Genomic DNA, 25,569 nt, shown 5'->3' on the forward strand with positions numbered 1-25,569 from the left:
TACACAGAAGTGTAGAAAGTATTATTGCAAGATTTCACAAGTTTGGATAGTTGAAGGACTCACAGGCCTCCATAGAGCATATTTACCTAAGGCTTTTATTTGAAGGCAAAGGATATGGTGCAGCAAGAGAAAGACAGCAGACAAGCATTGAGGATGTGGGGAATGTCAAAGGAAAACTCAAGATCCTGATTTATACACATGTCTATTTCATCTCTGGATTGAACCACTGAGATCTGTGTGATAAGTTTTGGGTTCAGGAGCACTCAAGGTAGAAGATCCCAGTGGGATATTTTTATGTCGTTCTGGTCATATAGTCAAGGTAGGCAGACTAATGAGTTCTAACAGGTAAAAACCATCAGTGAACACTGATTCAGAGGCCACCAGGGCAGTTTTAGACTCTAAGCAGCACATCTTTAAATCCAACTGATCTTGTCTTGTCCAAGATCCAGACATCCAGGTGTTCCCAGCGATAAGGATAGAGCTTTCCTAGTCCTGCTATAAATGGATTCTGCCCTACACAGTTATGTTGGAGCACCTACTGTGCACAAGGCATACGCTGTGCCTTTGGCACACCAGGAAGAGTAAGACAGCTAGAGAGGTCAGGGATTAGTGAAGAAACAAAAAAATCAACCAAGTGATACTGGCATTTAGAGGAACAAGCAGCTGACTCTGTTAGGGTGTCTGGTGAAGATTTATTGAAGGCTTCACAAAGGAAATAACAATTTAGATAGTTTTAAATGATGAATAGAATTTTGTATCCATAAATGAATAATCATAGTTTACCTGTGAGTTCTTATAAATTGACATTTCATGGAAAAATTGAGATCACAACTCAAAATAGTGACACAGATATTTTTTCTTGAAATGACTATCATGCTTTAAAATTTTTAGTTCTTTATGCAGATTCCCATTTCATTACAGAGAATATTAAAAATTGCATGTTAGATTTAATGCAATTAGTAATTTTTCTTATTTTTATCAAAGTAAAAAGCATTAAAATCTTCATCTAAATGAAAGCCTTCATCAAAGACATTGCTGATTGAAACTGCTTTTTTAACACCCCTCCCCCACCGATTTATTGAGGTATAATTGACAGATTGTATATATTTAAAGAAGTTCCCGGTTGAAATCTGGGTGCCCCCTTGCCTAGTTTTGGCCTTCCCAGATGGCTCAGTGGTAAAGAATTCCCCTGCTAATGTAGGAGACCCAGGAAACACGGGTTGGATCCCTGGGTTGGGAAGATCCGCTGGAGAAGGAAATGGCAATCCGCTCCTGTATTCTTGCCTAGGAAATCCCACGGACAGAGGAGCCTGGTGGGCTACAGTCCATGGGATTGCAAAGAGTCGGACATGCCTTAGCAACTGAGCATGCACACATATATTTAAAGTTCAACGTGATGATTTGATACCCATATATATTGTGAAATGATTACTGTGGTCAAGTTAATTAATTAGCACAGTCATCACTTCACATGAAACTGCCTTTTTTGCAAAACTGAATGTTCAGTGGTGGGAAAGAATACAATATGTGGTGGGGAAGAATATAGTATAGTTTGGTTGCTACTGCCCTGATTTGAGCAAAGGTGCCAGCAGGTGTACCCAGCATTGCCTTTGTGCCATCAGGGCAAATGTCAATACAGTGAATAAAGTAAATAACTCTCAGTATTATGAGAATACTCACGATCACTTATTTAGACTATTGCTAAAGTGTCCTTTTTGTCCCCTTCCAGTCTGTCAGGTGTATCTTAAACTTACTTGTCTTTTTGTCTTTCTTCTGCATCATTTGCTCTCCATTTGCTCCCTCTGGGATACAGTTCAAATTTTTTTACAGTTCTATACAGAGATCACAAACATGTTACCTATGTTTATATTGTGCTGTGCTTAGTCGCTCAGTCGTGTCTGACTCTTTGCGACCCCATGGGCTGTAGCCCGCCAGGCTCCTCTGTCCGTGGGGATGCTCCAGGCAAGAACACTGGAGTGGGTTGCCGTGCCATCCTCGTAGGTTTTTTTCCTTCCCCGACTTGCTCCTTGAACATAAGTTATGTCTCGTGGTTTCATAGGCATACCGTGTTCTTTCTTGCTTTTGTACATCCCTATATTATCTCTGCCCTGAATACTGTTTTTTGCATGTGTCTAACTCTTATTCACCCTTTAAGGCACACTCAAATGTCTCTTCTGTGAATTTTTCATCAATTATACTAGGTCAAGTTTTAATTGATAGCATTTTTATCAACCTCCATTATGGTATGTTACATTTAGAAAATTGATGCTATGTTCATATGAATTTTCTTTGTGAAAACAACTTTTCTTGTTTTTCTTGTTAGAAGAAATTATTTTCCTATTGTAGAACATTTTTAATAGGTCAGTAGATATTAATTGATTACTTTCAATATGCCATACACAATGCTAAGCCTGAGAGAAACAATGCTAAAGTCTTTTTAAACAATTATCTATTTATTTATTTGTGCCGGCTCTTAGTTGTCACACTTGGGGTCTTCGATCATCATTACAGTATATGGGATCTTTGGTTGCAGCATGCAAACTCTTAGTTGCAACATGTGGGATCTAGTTGCCTGCCTGGGATTGCATCTGGGCCCCTGCACTGGGAGCTCGGAATCTTAGCCAGTGGACCACCAGAGAAGCTCCCAGCAATGGTAAAGTCTTTGTGGAGCTCATAATAGACATGGGGAAGTATTCAAACACATTAACTCTTCAAAATATTGTGAAGGAAAAAAATAAAATACAAAGAAGCTGAAAAAAAGAAAATGAAAGCACCAGTAATCATTGTAACCAGCATCATGTTATAAAATGAAACTGAGGGCTTTTCTGGTGGCTCAGTGGTTAAGAATCCCTGCTCCCAATGCAGTGGGGCTGGGTTTAATTGCTGGTCAGGGAACTGATAAATTCTGCTGCAACTAAGAGCCTGCATGCTGCAACTAAAGATTCTGCATGCCATAACTAAGACCAGGCACAGCCAGATACATTAATTAAAAAAAAAAAAAAAAGAAATTGGTAAAAATGAAACCTTGCTCAAGCAGGTCCATGACACACAATTTCACTGCACAAGCAGGTGCTTACAATCCATGGTACTGGCTCCTACTGCTTTTCCACGTCACCCTCATCCCATGCCTGTGGCCTTAGAGAAAGTTTCTTAAGACCAGTTAGTTATTTGTTATATATTCTCCAGACTGTTCTATTTCTATATGTATATACACACGTACACACACATTTTTAAAATAAAAATGTGAATATACATGAGGTAATATTTTTGATATGATTATCTGACTTAATGAATTTATTGAACACTTATTGTCATCGCTCAGTCGTGTCCAACTCTTTGTGACCCCGTGGACTGTAACACAGCAGGCTTCCCTGTCCTTTACTGTCTCCTGGAGTTTGCTCAAACTTGTGTCCATTGAGTTGGTGATGCCACCCAACCATCTCATCCTTTGTCATCCCCTTCTCCTCCTGCCTTCAGTCCTTCTCAGCATCAGGGTCTTTCTGATGAGTTGGCTCTTCACTTCAGGTGGCCAAAGTATTGGAGCTTCAGCTTCAGCATCAGTCCTTCCAATGAATATACAGGATTGATTTCCTTTAGGATTGACTGGTTTGATCTGCTTGCAGTCCAAGGGACTCTCAAGAGTCTTTAACACCACAGTTAGAAAGCATCAGTTCTTCGACACTCAGCCTTCTTTATGGTCTAACTCTCACATCTGTGCATGACTACTGGAAAAACCATAGCTGGACCCTTACATGTCTTTACAAAGTAATTTAGAAGATACACTTTTCCCATTCTATAGGAGCTTACCTTTAAATTAAAAAAAATATTGAACCTGCATTTCTCTATCAAAAGTGAAACAGTATCTATTGACTTACTGCTTGTGAAATTGGAGAAGGAAATGGCAACCCACTCCAGTGTTCTTGACTGGAGAATCCCAGGGACAGGGGAGCCTGGTGGGCTGCCATCTATAGGGTCGCACAGAGTCGGACACGACTAAAGTGACTTAGCAGCAGCTTGTGAAATAATACTCTCAGCATGGATTGTTCTAGAACTTTTCACTTACTACACTTTTAATCATATAAGTCAAGGTAAGAGCCTGAAATCTGGCAGTGATAGTGAGGATGGATGTAAGGGAACTCTACTCCAGTGAGCATTCCCGTTCTTTGTTCTGCTTCCTGTGATAGCTAGGATGCTTCTCCACCCCTTTCGTCTTTTCCTTTCCTTCTCCCCGAACTAGAAAGACTCTTTTATATATATGAAGCATGTATACAAACACCTGTATACGTGTACATAAATAAGGATTTCACTGAAACACTGTTTAATAGAAAAACGTAGGAAACAGCCTAGAATGTCCATTAAAATGAGAATCAGATCAGATCAGTCGCTCAGTCGTGTCCGACTCTTTGCAACCCCATGAATCGCAGCACGCCAGGCCTCCCTGTCCATCACCAACTCCCGGAGTTCACTGAGACTCACGTCCATCGAGTCAGTGATGCCATCCAGCCATCTCATCCTCTGTCGTCCCCTTCTCCTCCTGCCCCCAATCCCTCCCAGCATCAGAGTCTTTTCCAATGAGTCAACTCTTCGCATGAGGTGGCCAAAGTACTGGAGTTTCAGCTTTAGCATTATTCCTTAGATATGTAAAATTTAGTATATTCCTATAATAGCATACTGTACAGTAATTTTAAAGAAATGAACTAGAGCATCCTTCAAACTATCTACTGGATCTCTCAATTATAATTTTTATTAATAAAAACTATTGGTGGGGGGCTTCCCTGTTGCTTCAGTAGTAAAAAATCTGCTGCCAATGCAGGAGACACTGGTTTGATCTCTGATCCAGGAAGATCCCACACACAGCAGAGCAACACAACTACTGAGCCTGTGCTCTGCATCGAGAGAAGCACTATAGTGAGAAGCCCACACGCTGCAACTGGAGAGTAGCCTCTGCTCACCACAACTAGAGTAAAGCCCGTGCAGCCACAAAGACCCAGCACAGCCAAAAATAGCTAACTAAATAAAAATTATATAAAGCAAAACAAAAACTATTGGTGGAATGATATATGCAGAGTTACTCTATTTAGGTAAACATCAAAAGCACAAAGCTAAACTGTATGTTTATGGACACATATGTAAAATAATTTTTAAATGAATTTCAGTAATGCATACCAAAGTAACACCAGCCACTACCTCTGGAAGTCTGTAAAGGGAAGTTGAACTGGAGAGATGGGTAATTTTGACTTTATCTGTAATATTAATAGTTTATTCCCTTTATTAAAGTAAAAACCTTGAGGCAGACAAGACAAAATATAAGCAGTGATCAGCTCTAGGCAGTAGATGTGTTGGTACCATTATTCTTTTTTCTACATTTTAAAGTTTCTGAAATTAAAGTTCATGTTGTGTAGCATGACTCCTACTTTTCTTCACCCATTCCTAGAGAAGGAGTGGATCAGTAATAATGTTTTATGATACAGATTGGGCCAGGAACCAGTTTTTATAAGAAATACCAGTACTTGCTGTTTAGCAATTTTTGTGCTGTTACCCAGTGATTGCTTCTGCATTTGAAAGTCTTCTGTAAAGTACAACTCACCAGATATGATTTCAAATGAATCTATTGTGAAACCTGTGGTATTTATTTGCTGCTGCTACTGCTAAGTCGATTCAGTCGTGTCCGACTCTGTGTGACCCCATGGACTGCAGCCTACCAGGCTCCTCCGTCCATGGGATTTTCCAGGCAAGAGTACTGGAGTGGGTTCCCATTGCCTTCTCGGAGAAAGAGGTACAGAGTTGTTGGTTTAACACAATGAGGTGTTGGTGAACTTTTAGGATCTAATACATAGGGTAAAGGAGTGACCTAATGATATGCAAGTTAAAAAGTTTACTCTTAAAGTCTGAGAAATTGACAGAAGCAGCCTGTATGTGCATCTGCTGTTGCTGCTAAGTCGTGTCAGTCGTATCCGACTCTGTGAGACCCCATAGACGGCAGCCCACCAGGCTCCTCTGTCCCTGGGATTCTCCAGGCAAGAATACTGGAGTGGGTTGCCATTTCCTTCTCCAGGTATTTATCTAACTTGTTCTTAGTGGACTTGCTGCTGGTATGATTGTATCTGTTTCTCTGGTTACGTCTTTCATATTGTTGGCAACAAGGATAACAGTCTCATGTGGTGACTTTGAGTGCTTTCATTTTTTTTTCCTTCTTCCTTTTTAACTGTTCAGATTTACAAGACTATTTTCAAAGAAAATAAGCCAACAGTGTCCAGGTTTATGAAATTATTGTTGCTTATCATGATACTGTTGTTGAGTAACAAAGTCCGACTCTTTTGTAACCTCATGGACTGTAGCCCACCAGGCTCCTCTGTCCATGGGATTTCCCAGGCAGGAAGACTGGAGTGGGTTGCCATTTCCTTTTCCAGGGGATCTTCCTGACCCAGGGATTGAACCCGAGTCTCTTGTGTCTCTGCATTGGCAGGCAGATTCTTTACCATGCATCATCAAGGAAGCCTTTAACCATGGTATACCAACTATAATTTTCACAATAAATATTAGAATAACCACTTATTTTTTTTTTAAGATTATGTATACATTCCAATGAATCTATTACTGTTTTTTCTAAGAAATGATTATAGGTGTATATTTTTCTAAATTCTTTCACAGTATTAGAATAAAACTGTTATATCTTATTACAGAATAAAATCTTAGGAGAAGAGGTAACATTTGTTGTGTACCAACTCAGTGTACTTTTGTAGCATTTTATCATAATGATAGGTATTATGCCTAATGTACATATGAGGAGATTAAGCCTTAAGGTTGTTAAATGGCCTGAATAAGCTTTTCATAAAATATACTATTAATAAACAAAAATAAAAATGTATAGACAAAAATAGTTCAGTAATCCAAAGAAATATAATGATATATAATTTTTCATCTCTTAAATAAGATACTGTATTGTTCAGTTTTAGGGTTATAGTGTGATCAGTCACCCTTACATACTACTAATAGAATACTTGTTCCAATCATTCTGGAAAGCAGCTTGGATTTACTCTCTTAACAACATATATAACATACAGCAGTGCTAATTATATTTATCATATATATATTACGTTCCTATATGATCTCGTGCTAGTGGTAAAGAACCTGCCTGCCAATGCAAGAGACATAAGAGACTCAGGTTGGTTCCCTGGGCCAGGAAGATCCCCTGGAGAAGGGCAGGGCAACCCACTCCAGTATTCTTGCCTAGAGCATCCCATGGACAGAGGAGCCTGGTGGGCTACAGTCCATGGGTTCTCACAGAGTTGGACATGACTGAAGCAACTTAGCACACACATTGTAGAACAGCCATCTTATAATGAAGTTTGTACCTTTTCTATTAATTTATTTTTAAAGTATAATTGACCTACAATGCTGTGTTAGTTCCTGGTTTACAAACTACATAGTGATTTGATTACTTCTAGATGTTTCAAAATGATAAATCTAGTTACCATCTGTTACCATACAAAGATGTTAAGTAATTACTGGCTGTAATAATCACCACACTGTACATTTCATACCAGTGACCTATTTATTTTGTAACTGGAACTTTGTACCTCTTGATCTCCCTCACCTATCCACTCCCCACCCCGCCCCATCCTTATTCCTTCTGCCAACCAACTGTTTGTTCTTTTATCTATGAGTCTGTTTTTGTTTTGTTATGTTTATTCATTTGTTTTGTTTTCTCAGATTCCACATATAAGTGAAATCATACAGTATTTGTCTTTCTCTCTCTGACATATTTCACTTAGCATAATACCCTCCAAGTCCATCCATGTTGAACATGTCAAAATTGCAGTTCTTAATTTCTGTGTAGTAGTTCATCGTGTGTTTGTGTACGCGTGCATCTTTATGTGTATCTCACGTATTTTTTTTAGCTTTTATTTATTTTGGCCACGCCATTTGGCTTGCCAGGATCTCAGTTCCCCACCCAGAGACTGAACCTGGGCCACAAAAGTGAGAGCCCAGAATCCTAACCACCAGCCACCAGAGAACTCCCACATCTTTTTATTCATTTGTTGATAGACACTCAGGTTGTTTCCATATCTTTTCTGTTGTAAATAAGGCTGCTATGAACACTGGGGTGCCTGTATCTTTTTGAATTAGTGTTTCATTTTTTCAGATATATACCCAGGCATGGATATATATGCTGGGTCGTAAGGTGGTTCTATTTTTAGTTTTTGAAGAACCACCACAGTGTATGGGGGTTACCTTTTTTCCACATCCTCGATAACATTTGCTTTTTGTGTTTTTTTTTTTTTTTTCATATGTAATTGTAGCCATTCTGCTGGTGTGGGGTGATATCTCCTTTTTGTGGGTTTTAATTTGTACTTCTCTGATAATTAAGGATGTTGAGCATCTTTTTCTGTGCCTGTTGGCATCTGTATGTCTTCCCTAGATAAATGTCTAATCAGGTCTTCTTCCCACATTTTAAATGGGTTGTTTGTTTTTTAATATTTTATTTATTTTTTTGACTACATTTGGTGTTAGTTGTGGCACATGAGATCTTTGTTGCAGCATCCAGGATCTTTCTTTGCAGTGCTAGGCTCCAGAGTTCTTGGGCTCAGTAGCTGTGCTCATTGGCTTAGTTGCCCTATGGTGTGTAGAATCTTAGTTCCCTAACCAAGGCTTGAACACACTTCCTCTGCATTGGAAGGCATATTCTTAACCACTGGACCACCATGGAATTCCCTGTTTGTTTCTTATGTTGAGTTGTATGAACTGTTTACATATTTTTTATGTTAACTCTTTATCAGTCATATTATGTGTTAATATCTTCTTCCATTTGGTAGGTGCCCCTTTCTTTTGTTGATGATTTATTTCACTGTGCAAAAGCTTTTTAGTTTGATATTGTCCCATTTGTTTATTTTTTTATTTTTGTTATCCTTGCCTGAAGAGCCACATCCAAAAAATATTGCGAAGACTAATGTCAAAGAGCAAAGAGCATGCTGCCTATCTTTTTTTCTAGAAGTTTTATGGTTTTAGATCTTACATTTAAGTCTTTAATCCATTTTGAGTTTATTTTTATATGGTTTGATTGTTTTGCATGTATTAATAGCTGTCCAGTTTTCCCCAACACCATTTGAGAGGCTGTCTTTTCCCCATTATATGGTTTTGCCTCCTTGTCATAGATTGGTTGTCCACATAAGTAGGGATTCGTTTCTGGGCTCTGTTCTGTTCCGTTGGTCTATGTGTCTGTTTTTGTGCTAGTACCATGCTGATTTGATTACTGCAGCTTTGTAATATAGTTTAAATCAGGGAGCATGATAGTTCCAGCTTTGTTCTTCTTTCTGAAGATTGTTTTGGCTATTCAGAGTTTTTGTGTTTCCATACAAATTTTAGAATTATGTGTTCTAGCTTTGTGACAGATGCCATTAGTATTTTGATGGGTGTTGCCCTACATCTGTAGATTGCCTTGAGTAGAATGGTTACTTTAACAATATTAAGTCTTCCAACCCATGAGCATGGTGTATCTTTCCATCTATGTTGTCTTTAATTTCTTTCATCAGTATCTTACAGTTTTACAAGTACAATTCTTCCTTAGTTAGATTTACTCCCAGGTATTTTATTCTTTTTGATCTGATTGTAAATGAGATTGTTTTCTTAATTTCACTTTCTGGTAGTTCATTGTTAGTGTATAGAAATGCAACAAATTTTTCTATTTTTTAATTTTGTATCCTACAACTTTACCAAATTCATTAATGAATTCCAGTAGTTTTCTGGTGGTGTCATTAGGATGTTGTGTATGGTATTATGTCATTTGCTAACAGTGACAGTTTTACTTCTTTTTTTTCAACTTTGATTCTTTTTATTTCCTTTTCTTGTCTTGATTGCTGTGGTTAGGACTTTAAAAACTATGTTGAATAAAAATGGTGGGAGTGGGCATCCTTGTCTTGTTCTTGATCTTAAAGGAAATGCTTTCAGATTTTCACCCTTGAGTAAGATGCTGGCTGTGGGCTAATCATATATGGCCTTTATCACTTTCCTTTAGGGCAGTTAAAGAAAAAGGTTATAGAACTCTAATCACTCATATTTGGTGGACGAAATCCCTGAGTCTTGATCAGAGTAACTTGGAGATAGTGTAACAGCCATTTTTTTCCCCTTGTGCCTAATATAAATGAGAATAAGTTATTTTAAAAACATTGTTTGCATTTTTTAAGTCAGCTTAGGAAATTTTTATGCCATTGTAAAAAACTTAATGAAAATAAATTATAAAATATGGATGCGTGTCCTTGGTGAGATTTTAATAGTAATAAGTAGCTTGCATTTTTATTAAAGTTAGTCTAAAGTTTTAAATGCATTGCACATTCATGATTTTTAAGAGATGCATTTCAACTCTAAGTAAATGAAAAATTATAGTGAAATTAGCCATGAAGAATGAATGTTAAATTAATTTGAGGGTAAAGAATGGCTCAATTATATCATAATTGAATTGCATCTAAAATAATGTCACTTTGGTTTTAAGTACCTTTACTATTTTGTGAATTTGTTACTAGTTTGATTTGTGTGAGGGCAGAGTCTATCTGGTTTTCCTTTGTATTCTCTTACAGTGCCTTTCAGAGTAGATGCTCAGTAAGTATTTGCTGTTGAATGAATGGGTAAATGTAAGGCAACTGCTCTTAAAAAATTTAACTTAAAGAGATAATACATAAATATCTATATTCTGATTTAGTGAAAAGAGCTATCTGTGGAAGACAGTCTATGCTAAGTGCCAGATGAGAGATTAGAACAGTAAGTGCTATAAGAAGAGAATGATCATTTTCAGTAGGATAATTAGGCAAAACTGACTTTATTGAGTTGAGCCCTGCAAAGAAACTTTTAATCAAAATGGAGAGGAAGTGGGGATTATAAAAAAATCATGATTTCATCAAATGTTTCTCCAGCGAGTTTAAGACTGTCTTATTTCCCTTGTTTTCCTGACTCTCTTCTTCTCTGCCATGCTTATCTGTTAACTATTAATTCTCACTGTTCAGCTCTCATCTTTGACCCTTCTTGAAAGCAGTTATTATATACAGGTAAGGCTCTTTTTGAGCTTCCCTTGTGGCTTAGCGAGCTTCCCAGGTGGCACTAATGGTAAAGAACCCACCTGCCTATACAAGAGACATAAGAGACACAGTTTTGATCCTTGGGCTGGGAAGATTCCCCTGGAGGAGGACACAGCAACCCACTCCAGTATTCATGCTTGGAGAATTCCATGGACAGAGCAGCCTGGCAGGCTATATATAGTCCATAGCGTCATAAAGAGTCAGAGAGACTGAAGCAATTTAGTATGCACTCAGGGTGGCTTTGTGGTAAAGAATCTGCTTGCAATGCAGGGGACATGGGTTCAATCCCTGAGTTGGGAGAGCCCCTGCAGAAGGAAATGGCAACCCACTCGAGTATTTTTGTTTGGGAAATCCCATGGAGAGAGGAGTATGGCGGGTAACAGTCCATGGGGTCACAAGAGTTGAGCACCACTTGCCGACTAAACTACCACCAGTGCTCTTTTTGCTATTCTTTCCCGCCCTATAACCGCTGTCCTGTTAGGCAGGAGTTCACCTGAGCTGTAATTGATAGGAGCTCCCCAGTTCTCTCACGTCTTTACTCCTGTTTTTGGCCTTTCTTCCCAAATCTAAAATGTACTTCTTCTTGAATTTAATGTGATTATTTCCATTTTTATTATATGTAATTTTAAAATATTTTTGTTAAAACTTAAATGCAATAAAGTGAAAGTGTGAGATGTTTTTAAAAAATAATGTGAAAAAACAATTTTCATAAATTAAATAATGTTTTGAAGCTACTGTATGTGCTGCAGAGGAAAAAAGGTGCTTCTTGTATTGATAATGATAAATACTTACCTTTCCTTCTTTCAAGACAGGTCAAGTGCTACCTCCTTACTGAAGCCCTTCTTGGGTTCCCTCTGTATACTGTTTGTGCTGTTTCATCCTGCCATTCTCCGTTACTGGTTGCTTATCTGTTTGTCTTTCCTACTAAATTGTGTGTGTGTGTGTGTGTGTGTGTGTGTGTGTGTGTGTATACTTTCTCAGGACAGGAACCAGGGTTGCTAACCTTTCTTCCTATCTCCTGACTCAGTGCTTTGCCCATAAAAAATTCTTAATGAATGTTTGTCAAATTGAATTTGCTTTGTGTTTATCACTTTTTAAAGACAAACCTGTATTGGTTTTTTGTTTTTATTCTGTTATCTGTCTTAATTAAAAACTGCTAAGGAGGGACTTCCCTGGTGCTCCAGTGGTTAAGACTTCGCCTTCCAATGCAGGAGGTACAGGTTTGATCCCTGGTCAGGGAGCTAAGATCCCATATACCTTGTGGCCAAAAAACCAAAACATAAGACAGAAGCAGTACTGTAACAAATTTAGCAAAGACTTAAAAAAAAAATAGCTGCTAAGGAGCACCTGTAACACACACACACTCATGTACATATATGTATATTTTAAACTTGGTGAATCAGAATACTCAACTTTCCTTGTCTGGATTGGAAGACGGACTTTCTCCCTTGTGACAACTGCTCTTGAACTGATTTAAGTATTAAGACAATTCCCAGGCAGCACTTAATTTTTAGCACAGGAAGATTGTGGAAGTTCCTATATAATGTTCCATGGATCTTTCTCATATCAGAAATAATCTTTATATTGTGTTATTTGGTTGTATTTATTTTCATCATTTTAATTATTTAAATAGTATTTTCCTGTGTTTTATAGGTCAAGAAACTAAGACTTAAGCATAAATAAATCGCCAGATTCACACAGAAAGTGCTAATAGGTATAAACAGAATGTTGCCTTCTATAATTGAGGAGATTAATTTAGAGTTGATTTCCCTTTTTCCAGCTCCAAAGACTCTGAAGCTCTGAGAGTCTTTTACATTATTTGAACACTTGGATAGGCAGTAAAATATTTGACAAAATGAACTTGCTTTGAGGAAGGTACGAGGTTGCTTTCAGGCTCAAACCGGTAACTGATTTCATCTAGCTCATTTGCTAACTGCTTGGGAGGGCTCCTTGGCAGTGGCAGTGAAGCAGTATAGATCACTTTTTCAGCTTCACCAGGTTTTAATGGTTCTCTTTTTTCACCCTTAGCTCTGGGTAGTGGTTATACAATTGTAAATACAGCTGAGCTGTAAATTGTCTACTCTGTTGCCCCAGGACTCATGTATTTTGCCCAATTTAGGAGCCGTTTTAAGACTGCTGAGCGCACTGTAGGCTCCACCTACTGTCATGCTGAAGCTACTGCATCTTCATTCAGCATTGCTACTGCTACTGCGAAGTCATTCAGCATTATTTCAAACTTAACTCTTTTGCACATTACCTGTTTCCCCTGACCTTCTTTCTTATACTTTAGATACTTGAGTTTTCTTATCATTTGCTAAAAGATGACTTTACCGATTAATAAATTTTGAAATTACTGAAATGTTGTCAGCCTCACCCATAATTTGTATTGAGAGGAGAATTCAAAGATACTATGTTTCAGAGTATAAAAATACCATAGTTTTTAGAGTTAAAAAAATCCCTTTTGTCCATATCCAAACAGGATTCCCTCTAGAAAAAAAAAAAGATTTTTCCTACTTTAAAGTTTTAGTATACTATTGTGTGGTATATGAATGAATCTCTAGTTTTACTTCTGAGGGGAAAAACCCTGTTTTAATTGAATTTTCTGGAAGCAGCTCAAGATCAATTAAACTCTTAGTAGAAGAAATCTAGCCTTTATTTTCTATAATTATATTATTAATATTTTAATCTTAAATTATAAAAACAGGATAACCACATTGTAGAAAAAAAAAATCCATTGCTTTACTATCTTAAAACTCTCTTACTTTGGTGCTTGGGGAACCATCACCAAGCATAGTTTGGCCCAGCAATAATAAACATATGTTTTGGTAAAAACATAGTTTTATCATTGTTATCAATGAGTTATCAGTATATTATCTCTTGGATCTAAATTCATCATTCATTGCGTGGTCTGTGAAAATGGACCTGTGCGGTTTAAATTTGTTTCCTTTGCCAACCAGCCAGATGTTAAATTTTGTCAGTAGAGGGCGCTGGAGAGACATTGCAAGAGGAAGAGTTTCCCTTCCTGGTTCTGGTGTGCTGGCTTGGTGGCTTCTTAAGTGCCTGACCCTTGCCGTGTAAGTGTTCATCCAGCTTCTGTCCCATGCAGTGCCCAGATCCTGAAGCTTACGTGGCTTCTCCAGTGCCAGCTCATTCACTACTGCAGTCAGCAGCACCAGTGGCCATTAGCTTCCCACTCCAGGTGATCACTTTTCCCTGGCATCCTAGAGGGCAGATTAAGGACAAGTTCCTAAGGGTGTTTGATATTCACTCTTGCCATCTCCTGTTTGACCACTTCTGATTTACCTTGATTCATGGCCCTAACATTCCAGTTTCCTATGCAAAATTCAGACTTAAATTGAGGAAAGTAGGGAAAACCACTAGACCATTTAGGTATGACCTAAATCAATAACCTCAGATATGCAGATGACACCACTCTTATGGCAGAAAGTGAAGAGGAACTAAAAAGCCTCTTGATGAAAGTGAAAGTGGAGAGTGAAAAAGTTGGCTTAAAGCTCAACCAACATCTAGAAAACGAAGATCATGGCATCCGGTCCCATCACTTCATGGGAAATAGATGGGGAAACAGTGTCAGACTTTATTTTGGGGGGCTCCAAAATCACTGCAGATGGTGACTGCAGCCATGAAATTAAAAGATGCTTACTCCTTGGAAGGAAAGTTATGACCAACCTAGATAGCATATTCAAAAGCAGAGACATTACTTTGCCAACAAAGGTTCGTCTAGTCAAGGCTATGGTTTTTCCTGTGGTCATATATGGATGTGAGAGTTGGACTGTGAAGAAGGCTGAGTGCCGAAGAATTGATGCTTTTAAACTGTGATGTTGGAGAAGACTCTTGAGAGTCCCTTGGACTGCAAGGAGATCCAACCAGTCCATTCTGAAGGAGATCAGCCCTGGGATTTCTTTGGAAGGAATGATGCTAAAGCTGAAACTCCAGTACTTTGGCCACCTCATGCGAAGAGTTGACTCATTGGAAAAGGCTGATTCTGGGAGGGATTGGGGGCAGGAGGAGAAGGGGACGACAGAGGATGAGATGGCTGGATGGCATCACTGACTCAATGGACGTGAGTCTGGGTGAACTCCAGGAGCTGGTGATGGACAGGGAGGCCTGGCGTGCTGTGATTCATGGGGTCGCAAAGAGTTGGACACGACTGAGTGACTGAACTGAACTGAAATCAAATCCCTTACTATTATACAGTAGAAGTGACAAATAGAATCAAGGGATTAGATCTGACAGACAAAGTGCCTGAAGAACTATGGATAGAGGTTCCTAACATTGTGTAGGTGGTGGTGATCAGAACCATCCCCAAGAAGAAGATATGCAAAAAGGCAAAACGGTTGTCTCAGGAGGCCTTACAAATAGCTGAGAAAAGAAGAGAAGTGAAAGACAAAGGAGAAGAAGAAAGATATCCATCTGAAGAATAGAAAGGAGAGATAAGAAAGCCTTCCTAAGTGATCAGTGCAAAGAAATAGAGGAAAACAATAGAATGGGAAAGACTAAGATCTCTTCAAGATAATTAGAAATACCAAGGAAACAAAGATAGGCATGATAAAGGACAGAAATGGTATGGACCTCACAGAAGCAGAAGATATTAAGATGAGTTGGCGAGAATATACAGATCAGATCAGATCAGTCGCTCAGTCGTGTCCGACTCTTTGCGACCCCATGAATCACAGCATGCCAGGCCTCCCTGTCCATCACCAACTCCCAGAGTTCACTCAGACTCACGTTCATCGAGTCAGTGATGCCATCCAGCCATCTCATCCTCTGTCGTCCCCTTCTCCTCCTGCCCCCAATCCCTCCCAGCATCAGAGTCTTTTCCAATGAGTCAACTCTTCACATGAGGTGGCCAAAGTACTGGAGTTTCAGCTTTAGCATCATTCCTTCCAAAGAAATCCCAGGGCTGATCTCCTTCAGAATGGACTGGTTGGATCTCCTTGCAGTTTCCAAGGGACTCTCAAGAGTCTTCTCCAACACCACAGTTCAAAAGCATCAATTCTTTGGTGCTCAGCCTTCTTCACAGTCCAACTCTCACATCCATACATGACCACAGGAAAAACCATAGCCTTGACTGGACGAACAGAACAATACAAAAAAAGATCTTAATGACCCAGGTAACTACAATGGTGTGATCACTCACCTAGAGCCAGACATCCTGGAATGTGAAGTCAAATGGGCCTTAGGAAGCATCACTATGAACAAAGCTAGTGGAGGTGATGGAATTCCAGTTGAGCTATTTCAAATCCTTAAAGATGTTGCTGTGAAAGTGCTGCACTCAATATGCCAACAAATTTGGAAAACTCAGCAGTGGCCACAGGACTGGAAAAGGTCAGTTTTCATTCCAATCCCAAAGAAAGGCAATGCCAAAGAATGCTCAAACTACCACACAGTTGCACTCATCTCACATGCTAGTAAAGTAATGCTCAAAATTCTCCAAGCTAGGCTTTAACAGTACATTAACCAAGAACCTCCAGATGTTCAAGCTAGATTTAGAAAAGGCAGAGGAACCAGAGGTCAAATTGCTAACATCCATTGAATCATTGAAAAAGCAAGAGAGTTCTGGAAAAACATCTACTTCTGCTTTATTGGCTACACTAAAGCCTTTGACTGTGTGGATCACAACAAACTGTGGAAAATTCTTCAAGAGATGGGGAATACCAGACCACCTTACCTGCCTCCTGAGAAACCTGTATTGCAGGTCAAGAAGCAGCAGAACTGGACATGGAACAACAAACTGGTTCCAAACTGGGAAAGGAGTATGTCAAGGCTATATATTGTCACCCTGTTAACTTACATGTAGAGTGCATCATGCAAAATCCTGGGCTGGATGAAGCACAAGCTGGGATCAAGATTGTTGGGAGAAATATCAATAATCTCAGATACGGAGATGACACTGCCCTTATGGCAGAAAGTGAAGAGGAACTGAAGAGTCTCTTGATGAAAGTGAAAGCGGAGAGTGAAAAAGCTGGCTTAAAACTCAACATTCAAAAAGCACAGATCATGGCATCTGGTCCCATCACTTCGTGGCGAATAGATGGGTAAACAATGGAAACAGTGACAGACTATTTTTTTTGGAGCTCCAAAATCACTGCAGTTGGTGAGTGCAGCCATGAAATTAAAAGACGGTTGCTCTTTGGAAGAAAAGCTATGACCAACCTAGACAGCATATTAAAAAGCAGAGACATTACTTTGTCGACCAAGGTCCGTCTAGTCAAAGCTATGGTTTCTCCAGTAGTTGTGTATGGATGTGAGAGTTGGACCGTGAAGAAAGCTGAGTGTTGAAGAATTGATGTTTTTGAACTGTGGTGTTGGAGATGACTCTTAAGCATCCCTTGGACTGCAAGGAGATCAAACCAGTCAATCCTAAAGAAAATAAACCCTGAAAATTCACTGGGTGGATTGATGCTGAAGCTGAATCTTTGGCCACCTGATGCAAAGAGCTGACTCATTAGGGAAAACCCTGATGCTGGAAAAGATTGAAGGCAGGAGGAAAAGGGAACGATAGAGGATGAGATGGTTGAATGGCATCACTGACTCGATGGACGTGAATTTGAGAAAGCTCTGGGAGTTGATGATGGACAGCGAAGCCTGGCATGCTGTAGTCCATGGGGTTGCAAAGAGCTGGACACGACTGAGTGATTGAACTGAACTGAGCCAGTCTTTTGGGCTTCCCAGGTGGCACTAGTGGTAAAGAACCTACTTGCTGATGCAGGAGACACAGGTTCCATCCCTGGGTCAGGAAGATCCCCTGGAGAAGGGCATGGCAACCCGCTTCAATATTCTTGCCTGGAGAATCCCACGAACAGAGGAGCCTGGTGGACTGCATTCCATAGGGTTGCAAAGAGTCAGATGACTGAAGCAACTTAGTACAGCTCAGCCAATCTGTCATTACTACAATTCCCTCTTATATTTAATGACTCTTTATAGCAAACTTTTCCTGTTCAAATAACTGTGGCTTGTCTCTCTTGATTGGACCCAGACTAATAGCATTTTTAACCAAAAATTTCAGTCTGTGATGTTTTTGTACATTCTTTTTGTTCAGTAAATTTAAATTAGTATGTATTTATCCTCTTGTTTACAAAGTCATTTCATATCAATTATTCTTTAAATTATCTTTTTAAAAACAACCTTTTATTCTTCTTGATTTAAAGTCTTATCTTCTTTTTTTTTTAAATTTTATTTTATTTTTAAACTTTACAATATTGTATTAGTTTTGCCAAATATCGAAATGAATCCGCCACAGGTATACCTGTGTTCCCCATCCTGAACCCTCCTCCCTCCTCCCTCCCCATACCCTCCCTCTGGGTCGTCCCAGTGCACCAGCCCCAAGCATCCAGTATCGTGCATCGAACCTGGACATGATATTATACATGTTTCAATGCCATTTTCCCAAGTCTCCCCACCCTCTCCCTCTCCCACAGAGTCCATAAGACTGATCTATACATCAGTGTCTCTTTTGCTGTCTCGTACACAGGGTTATTGTTACCATCTTTCTAAATTCCATATATATGTGTTAGTATACTATATGGGTGTTTTTCTTTCTGGCTTAATTCACTCTGTATAATAGGTTCCAGTTTCATCTATCTCATTAGAACTGATTCAAATGTATTCTTTTTGTAGTCTTATCTTCTTGACTGTTTAATCTTTTTGCTTTTGTGGTTAATTGTTTTTGTGTCCTATTGAAAAACTCTTTGCTACTTCAAGGTCATGAAGATGTTCTCCCATGTTTTCTTCTAAAAATTATACTGTTCTACCTTTCACATTTAGATCTGTAGTACATCTGGAATTTATTTTTTGTATAAGAAGTGTGAGGTTGGGGTCCAGGTTCATTTTTTTCCCCATGTAAATTAAATATCCAATTGATCCATTTACCTTTATTGAAAAGATTATCTTTTTCATACTGTATTCAGGGTCGTGTTTGTCATGAATCAAGTGGCTAAATTTTAGATTGTTCTTGCAATCTTATTTGTTCTACTTCTTTATCTTCTTAATAGGCCTTGATATCTAGTTGTATAAATACTCTAGTTTTGTTGGTACACAAGATGTCTTGACTCTTTTTGGCCTTTTAAATTTTCATATACAGTTTAGAATCAGGTTATCAATTTGTTCCCCAAAAACCTGCTGGGAGTTTTATTAGTATTATATCTTGCACACCTTTTGTTAGATTTGTACCTAGGTATATGACATGTGCTGAGGTTATTGTAAGTTATATCTGTAGCACCACAGCTGTAGTTAGATTGTCAGTCTAACTAGAGTCAACAATGGCTTTAATTTAATACTGTTATTAGCTGTATATAGAGATAGGGTAGGTATAAAATCTGTCTTATCTGGATGCCCAGTTGTACTCAAATACACAGTCAAGTAGAAAGAAAGAATTCATCAGGAGTACAGATGAAAAAGGAAGTCACATACAAAAAATTCAGACTAGCTTTAAACTTCTTCATAGTAATATTCAGTCTGGAAGACAGTATAATAGTACTTACCAACTTTTGAAAAAAAGACACCAAAATTTTATAACTAAGTTATCTTTTGAGTATAAAGGCAAAAGACAATATTCTCAAGCACTTAGGAAGTCAAGGAATACAGTACCTATAAATCCTTGAAGAAACTTCATGAAGATGAATGATGAAATCTAAACAAGTAAAATGTTTTTTTTTAAGGCAAAATGGACCATTCTTTCAGAAGCATTGGTATAAGCTGCTTTTTCCAACTCAATTTTTGTTGTTATCTTTGAGGTTTATTCTGAGATACTTTTGCTTTTTACCTTGAGAATTTAGTTCTCTAGTGGATGTTCTCATTGAAAATTCTTAGTTTCATTTGTTTGAAAGTATCTTTGTTTTGCTTCAATATCTATAAGAAATTTTTGTTGAGGAGAAAATTATTTTCCTTTAGCACCTTTTAAATATCTTTCCATCATCTTTCTAAGAAGTCACCTACTTGATTTTTGCTAAAGGCTGACTGTGTATCTTTACGTGCATGTCTGTGTGCTTAGTCACTCAGTGGTGTCCAACTCTTTGTGACCCCACCGACTGTAGCCCACCAGGCTCCTCTGCCCCTGGGATTTTCTAGACAAGAGTACTGGAGTGACTTGCCATTTCCTTCTCCAGAGGATCTTCCCAACCCAGGGACCGAACCCATGTCTCCTGCGTCTTCTGCATTGGCAGGTGAAATCTGTAGCACTGAGCCACCTCCTTTTAATTTAAATTAATATTGATTAATCTCATTATCTTCTTGTGCTTTTCTTTTCCTGTAGGGAATACAGTGAGTAACCTGATTATGATTTTACCTCCAATTTTTGGTGCGATGCAGAGTGTTAGAAGTGGACTGGAAAAGCGGTACATTGCTTCTTATTTAGCACTCACAGGTATGTATAACACCTCATCTAAGAATGATGTAAAAAAATGATGTACAGGATTCAAACAGTCAGTTTTTCTTATTCATTCTTAAAATTGTAGCATATTCTGAAAGTTCTGAATAAAATTACACCAATCTTGCCAGTATTTGAACTGTATTTTGAGTAAATTAAAAAAAAAAACCACAAGATATTTCAAGCATCCAGAAAAGAACAAGGATAATATAGCAAATATACCTATGTATCCTACCTTCCTCCTTTGTCAGATCTTAATATTTTGGAATATTTGTTTCAGATTTTACTTTTTCCTTTTTAAAGAAATAAACGTAAAAAGTTAACGCTTTGTTTGTATTCCTGCCTGATTTTATTCCCATCTTCCTCCCTGCTCACCCTGCTAGAGTTATAAAATTTTTTGTAAAGACTATTTTATCGTATCTAACTTTTTACAGCTTACTCCTATTCTCTACCTGTTTATGAGACAGAGACTGTATCTTAGTTATATTTGTATACTGGTTGTCTGGCAAGTTAGTGGTCCTCAATAAATGTGACATGGAGTATAAGTGAACTTTATCAGAGTCTAAGATGGAAAAATCACTCTTTCATGTTCATGCATTATCATCATAAAAACAAAACTAGCAAAGAAAGTAGGTTCTAGTCTGTATTTTATATAACTTTCTAAGCTAAACAGTTTCTTTGGTTTTAATTCAAGGTAGATATTATTTACACAGTAATATTTATCTAATTACCACAAAACTGTAAGATATAGTGTATCATATCTGATTCTATATAATCATATTAGTCACTGTGTATGAGAGTTTTTCCAGTGGTCATGTATGGATGTGAGAGATGGACTTTAAAGAAAGCTGAGTGCTGAAGAATTGATGCTTTTGAACTGTGGTGTTGGAGAAGACTCGAGAGTCCCTTGTTTTGCAAGAAGATCTACTCAGTCCATCCTAAAGGAAATCAGTCCTGAATATTCATTGGAAGGACTGATGCTAAAGCTGAAACTCCAATACTTTGGCCACCTCATGAGAAGAACTGACTCATTTGAAAAGACCCTGATGCTGGGAAAGATTGAAGGTGGGAGGAGAGGGGGATGACAGAGGATGAGATGGTTGGATGGCATCACCGACTCAATGGACATGATTTTGGATAAACTCCTGGAGTTGGTGATGGACAGGGAATCCTGGTGTGCTGCAGTCCATGGGGTCACAAAGAGTCGGACACGCCTGAGCAACTGAACTGAACTGATGAGAGAGTTTAATTTTTGTGTCTCTTATGTAGTGTTTTGAGAAAGTTACTTGATTGATCTTCAGTAGGAAGACTTGTTCACAAACTTAACCCTTTGCTTTATTTCCTGGGGTGTTTTAAGAATGTTTGTAAAATCCTGACAAATCACAATCAGTAATAACAGAATAAAAAGATTTGAGGGACTTCCAAGTTGCCTTAGAATAATACTGACCTTAGAGTTTGTCCTCTCATCCTTGTGGACAACCGTACAGATTAGAAGGAAAGTAAATAAGCCACTTTTAGCTCACACTTTCAGCCTTACTGAAAGAAAAAGAATACTATGAACTTCAGATAATTTTTAAACATGAAATAAATACCAAATTCTAACAGAACTGTCTTTAATGTTTTAGACTTTGGGAGGTTTGAAAAACTATGTGGAAAAGAGGAGAGAAGATTTGAGGACTTAGTCTGACAAAACACCAAGAGAAAGGGAAAGTTTCACGATAAATGCAAAATTTCTGAAAACATTCTAAGAGCTGGTAAATCATAGTAGTGGCAAGTATACAGTAAAAGACTTGAAAGTATGCGAGGCCTCATGTGGCAGTTTTGAAAAGGTATTGCTTCTGGGAAAGGAGATAGCCTTTGGAGATGTGTTGGAAAAGAATGAAGTTAGAGGCAGGAATTAAGATCCTACTGAAACAAAATAACTAAAATACATTAGACCCTTCTCCCTGCTTGGCCCTCTCCCCCTGCTCCCAAAACAAACACATATATATGAAAAGGGAATGTAACCTTTATTCAGAAGGGGGCAGTCTCAAACTAGGAATCTTTTAAGACACCCCAAACCTTTACTCTTTCCACAAAATAGACCCCACCAAAGTCAGTCTGCATCTATGCAGTTACTGTAATAAGAAAACAGAAAATGAGAATCAATACCTTTTGATTCGTGGTTATTCTTTTCCCACTACTAATTATAAAGCAGAAAGAAACTGCAGCACGATATTCCTAACTGAATTAGCCTCAAACCAAAAATGGATAAAAATTTAAAAACTAATAACACCAATAAAAATTAATTAAAAAATATTAACGGAAATAGCTTCCTCACCTCCCAAAAGAAATAAAATTAAATTGATTAAACTTAGGAAAGAAATGAATCCTGAATTACAACGTGTTGAGTATTTAATAAAGACTGTTTAAGAAAGGAAAAAGAAAAAGACACAGCAAGAGAATGAAAATGAGATAAAGAAATAAAGAGTAAGAGAAAAAGTACTGAAATGGAAGACAGGCAAAGAAGATTCAATATAATTTAATTGAAGTTCCTGAAAAAGGAAAATAAAACAATGAAACAGATCTTATATTTAAAACTATAGTTTTAAAAATAATTTGAAAGATGACTTTTTGAAAATGGAAGAAGACCTGAATCTAGATTTTGAAAGGTGCATTTTTGTATTGTAAAACTGACTTGGAATGGTCAACTCTGAAAAAGACTAGTAAGATTACTGGATTTTAAAAATGAAAAAAAAAAATTCTCACAGCTCTAGGGAAGAAGACCAGATTACTCATAAGGGCAAGAAAATTAGACGGCACTAGACCTCAGCAACATAAAAAAGAAAAGCATCAGTGTAACTGCATTTTTAGTGCAAACCAAGGATTTTATATCCTAACCAAATTGTTTTTCAGGTATCTAGGTTGTGGAAAAACAGTTTTAAACATACAAGTACTCATTGAAAACTACACACATGACTCCTTCCAGATGAATCCATGAGTATTGCTCTGTCTAATTTAGTAGCTGCTAGCCACATGGCACCCCACTCCAGTACTCTTGCCTGGAAAATCCCATGGATGGAGGAGCCTGGTAGGCTGCAGTCCATGGGGTCGCTAAGAGTTGGACACGACTGAGTGACTTCCCTTTCACTTTTCACTTCCACTCATTGGAGAAGGAAATGGCAACCCACTCCAGTGTTCTTGCCTGGAGAATCCCAGGAATGGGGGAGCCTGGCGGGCTTCCGTCTATGGGGTCAAACAGAGTCGGACATGACTGAAGCGACTTAGCAGCAGCAGCAGCAGCCACATGTGGCAGTTTAAATTTAAATAAATGAAAGTTAAATAAAATGTAAATTTCAGTTCCTCTGTCACATTAGCCATGTTTCAAGTGCTTAGTACCCAAATATGGCTTATGGCTGCCACGTTGGGCAGTGCAGATATAAAACATCACCTTCAGTACAGAAAGCTCTATTGACTGTGTTGTCTGGAGAACGATGTTCATTCAACTAGGAGAAAACTAGGCAGACTTGGGCAAAATGTCTGATAATGAACTTTTAATACATTTAACTATAAATCTAAGATTAAAACAATGATAGGATAAGGACCAAAGAATAGTGTATGGACATTATATGGTCTAGTAAAATAGAATAACAATATTTTAATATGCTACAATTCAGTACAAGACAAATGAGGTGAACAAAATATATCAACCAATATCTGGAAGACCTAAAGAGCATAACCAATAAAGTTGATTTTATGGCTTTATGCTCGGAGAAGGCAATGGCACCCCACTCCAGTACTCTTGCCTGGAAAATCCCATGGGCAGAGGAGCCTGGTAGGCTGCAGTCCATGGGGTCGCTATGAGTCGGACACGACTGAGCGACTTCACTTTCACTTTTCACTTTCATGCATTGGAGAAATGGCAACCCACTCCAGTGTTCTTGCCTGGAGAATCCCAGGGACAGGGAAGCCTGGCGGGCTGCCGTCTATGGGGTTGCACAGAGTCGGACACGACTGAAGCAACTTAGCAGCAGCAGCAGCATGGCTTTATGCTGAAGTTTACACCTTGAGAACAGAATATATCCTCTTTTGAAGTATGCATAGAACATTTATAAAAACAAAACAGTAAGTTCTCTTAAGTAGAAATATTAAAACAACATCCTCTGGTCATAGTGCATCCATGCTAGAAATTAACAACAAATTCAAACCATAAAAAAACTCTTGCTATTTAAAATTTTAAATCTTCTACTAACTCTTGGTTGAAAGGGAATATAGAAATGAAAATTACAGGATTCCTAAAATACAGTTGCAACAAAAAGTCTGCATATCAGAATCTATGGAGATTTATATAAAGCCACCATCAGAGGATAATCCATAGGCTTAAACAAATAATAATAAAAGATAAAAACGAAAAGTGAAAAATTAATTAAAATCCCAACTCTAAAGGCAAGAAAAAGACCATAAAATAAAGATAAAAGCAGAAAGTGACAAGATAGAGAACAGAAAACTGTAGATATAATTAACAAATCAAAATCTATTTTTTTAAGAAAAAAGTAGACAACTAGCTAACTTTAGAAGAAAGAAGCAAGGACTTCCCTGGCTGTCCAGTGGTTAAAATTCTGTGCTTCCAGTGCAGGGAATGCTGTTTTGATCCCTGGTCAGGGAACTAAGATCCCACATGCCATTTCATATGGCCAAAAATAAATGAATCAATAATTTTTTAAAAAAGCAAACATGAACACTGAAATAAGAAATGGGGACTTCCCTGATGTTCCAGTGGTTAAGAAGCTGCCTTCCAATGCAGGGATTGAGGGTTTGATCCCTGGTCGGGGAACTAAGATCCCACTTGCTGTAGGTCAACTAAGCCCACATGGTTCAACCAACACTCAGTGCAGCCAAAAATAAATGAATGAATAAAATATTTTAAAAAATAAGAAATGACAAAGAGGAAATGTCCACTGAAACAAAAGCAAGAATTTTAAAACCTCCATGTATTAGAATTGGCTAATTTCCTAGGAAAATGCAATTTGTCAGAATTGATCCAAAAGATAGAAAGTTTTATCAGCTAATTTTTATTTAGGAAATAGAGTAACTTATTAAGGAATTCCTCCGCAAGCAGTGCTGTGTCCAGATAGT

The 25,569-nt window shown here is 38.1% G+C and overlaps 1 protein-coding gene across 6 annotated transcripts in view; it reads left to right on the plus strand.

The window, feature by feature from the left end:
- Positions 1-25,569, plus strand: part of ACER3 (alkaline ceramidase 3) — a 158,980-nt gene that overhangs the window by 34,520 nt on the left and 98,891 nt on the right. For all 6 annotated transcript variants that reach the window (XM_061380943.1, XM_061380941.1, XM_061380942.1 and 3 more), the window contains one exon: positions 20,341-20,451. In XM_061380943.1, coding sequence (XP_061236927.1) covers positions 20,341-20,451 — 111 coding nt within the window. The remainder of the gene's footprint in view (positions 1-20,340; positions 20,452-25,569) is intronic.

Source organism: Bos javanicus, chromosome 15, assembly GCF_032452875.1.
Source record: "Bos javanicus breed banteng chromosome 15, ARS-OSU_banteng_1.0, whole genome shotgun sequence".
Classification (NCBI taxonomy): Eukaryota; Metazoa; Chordata; class Mammalia; order Artiodactyla; family Bovidae; genus Bos; species Bos javanicus.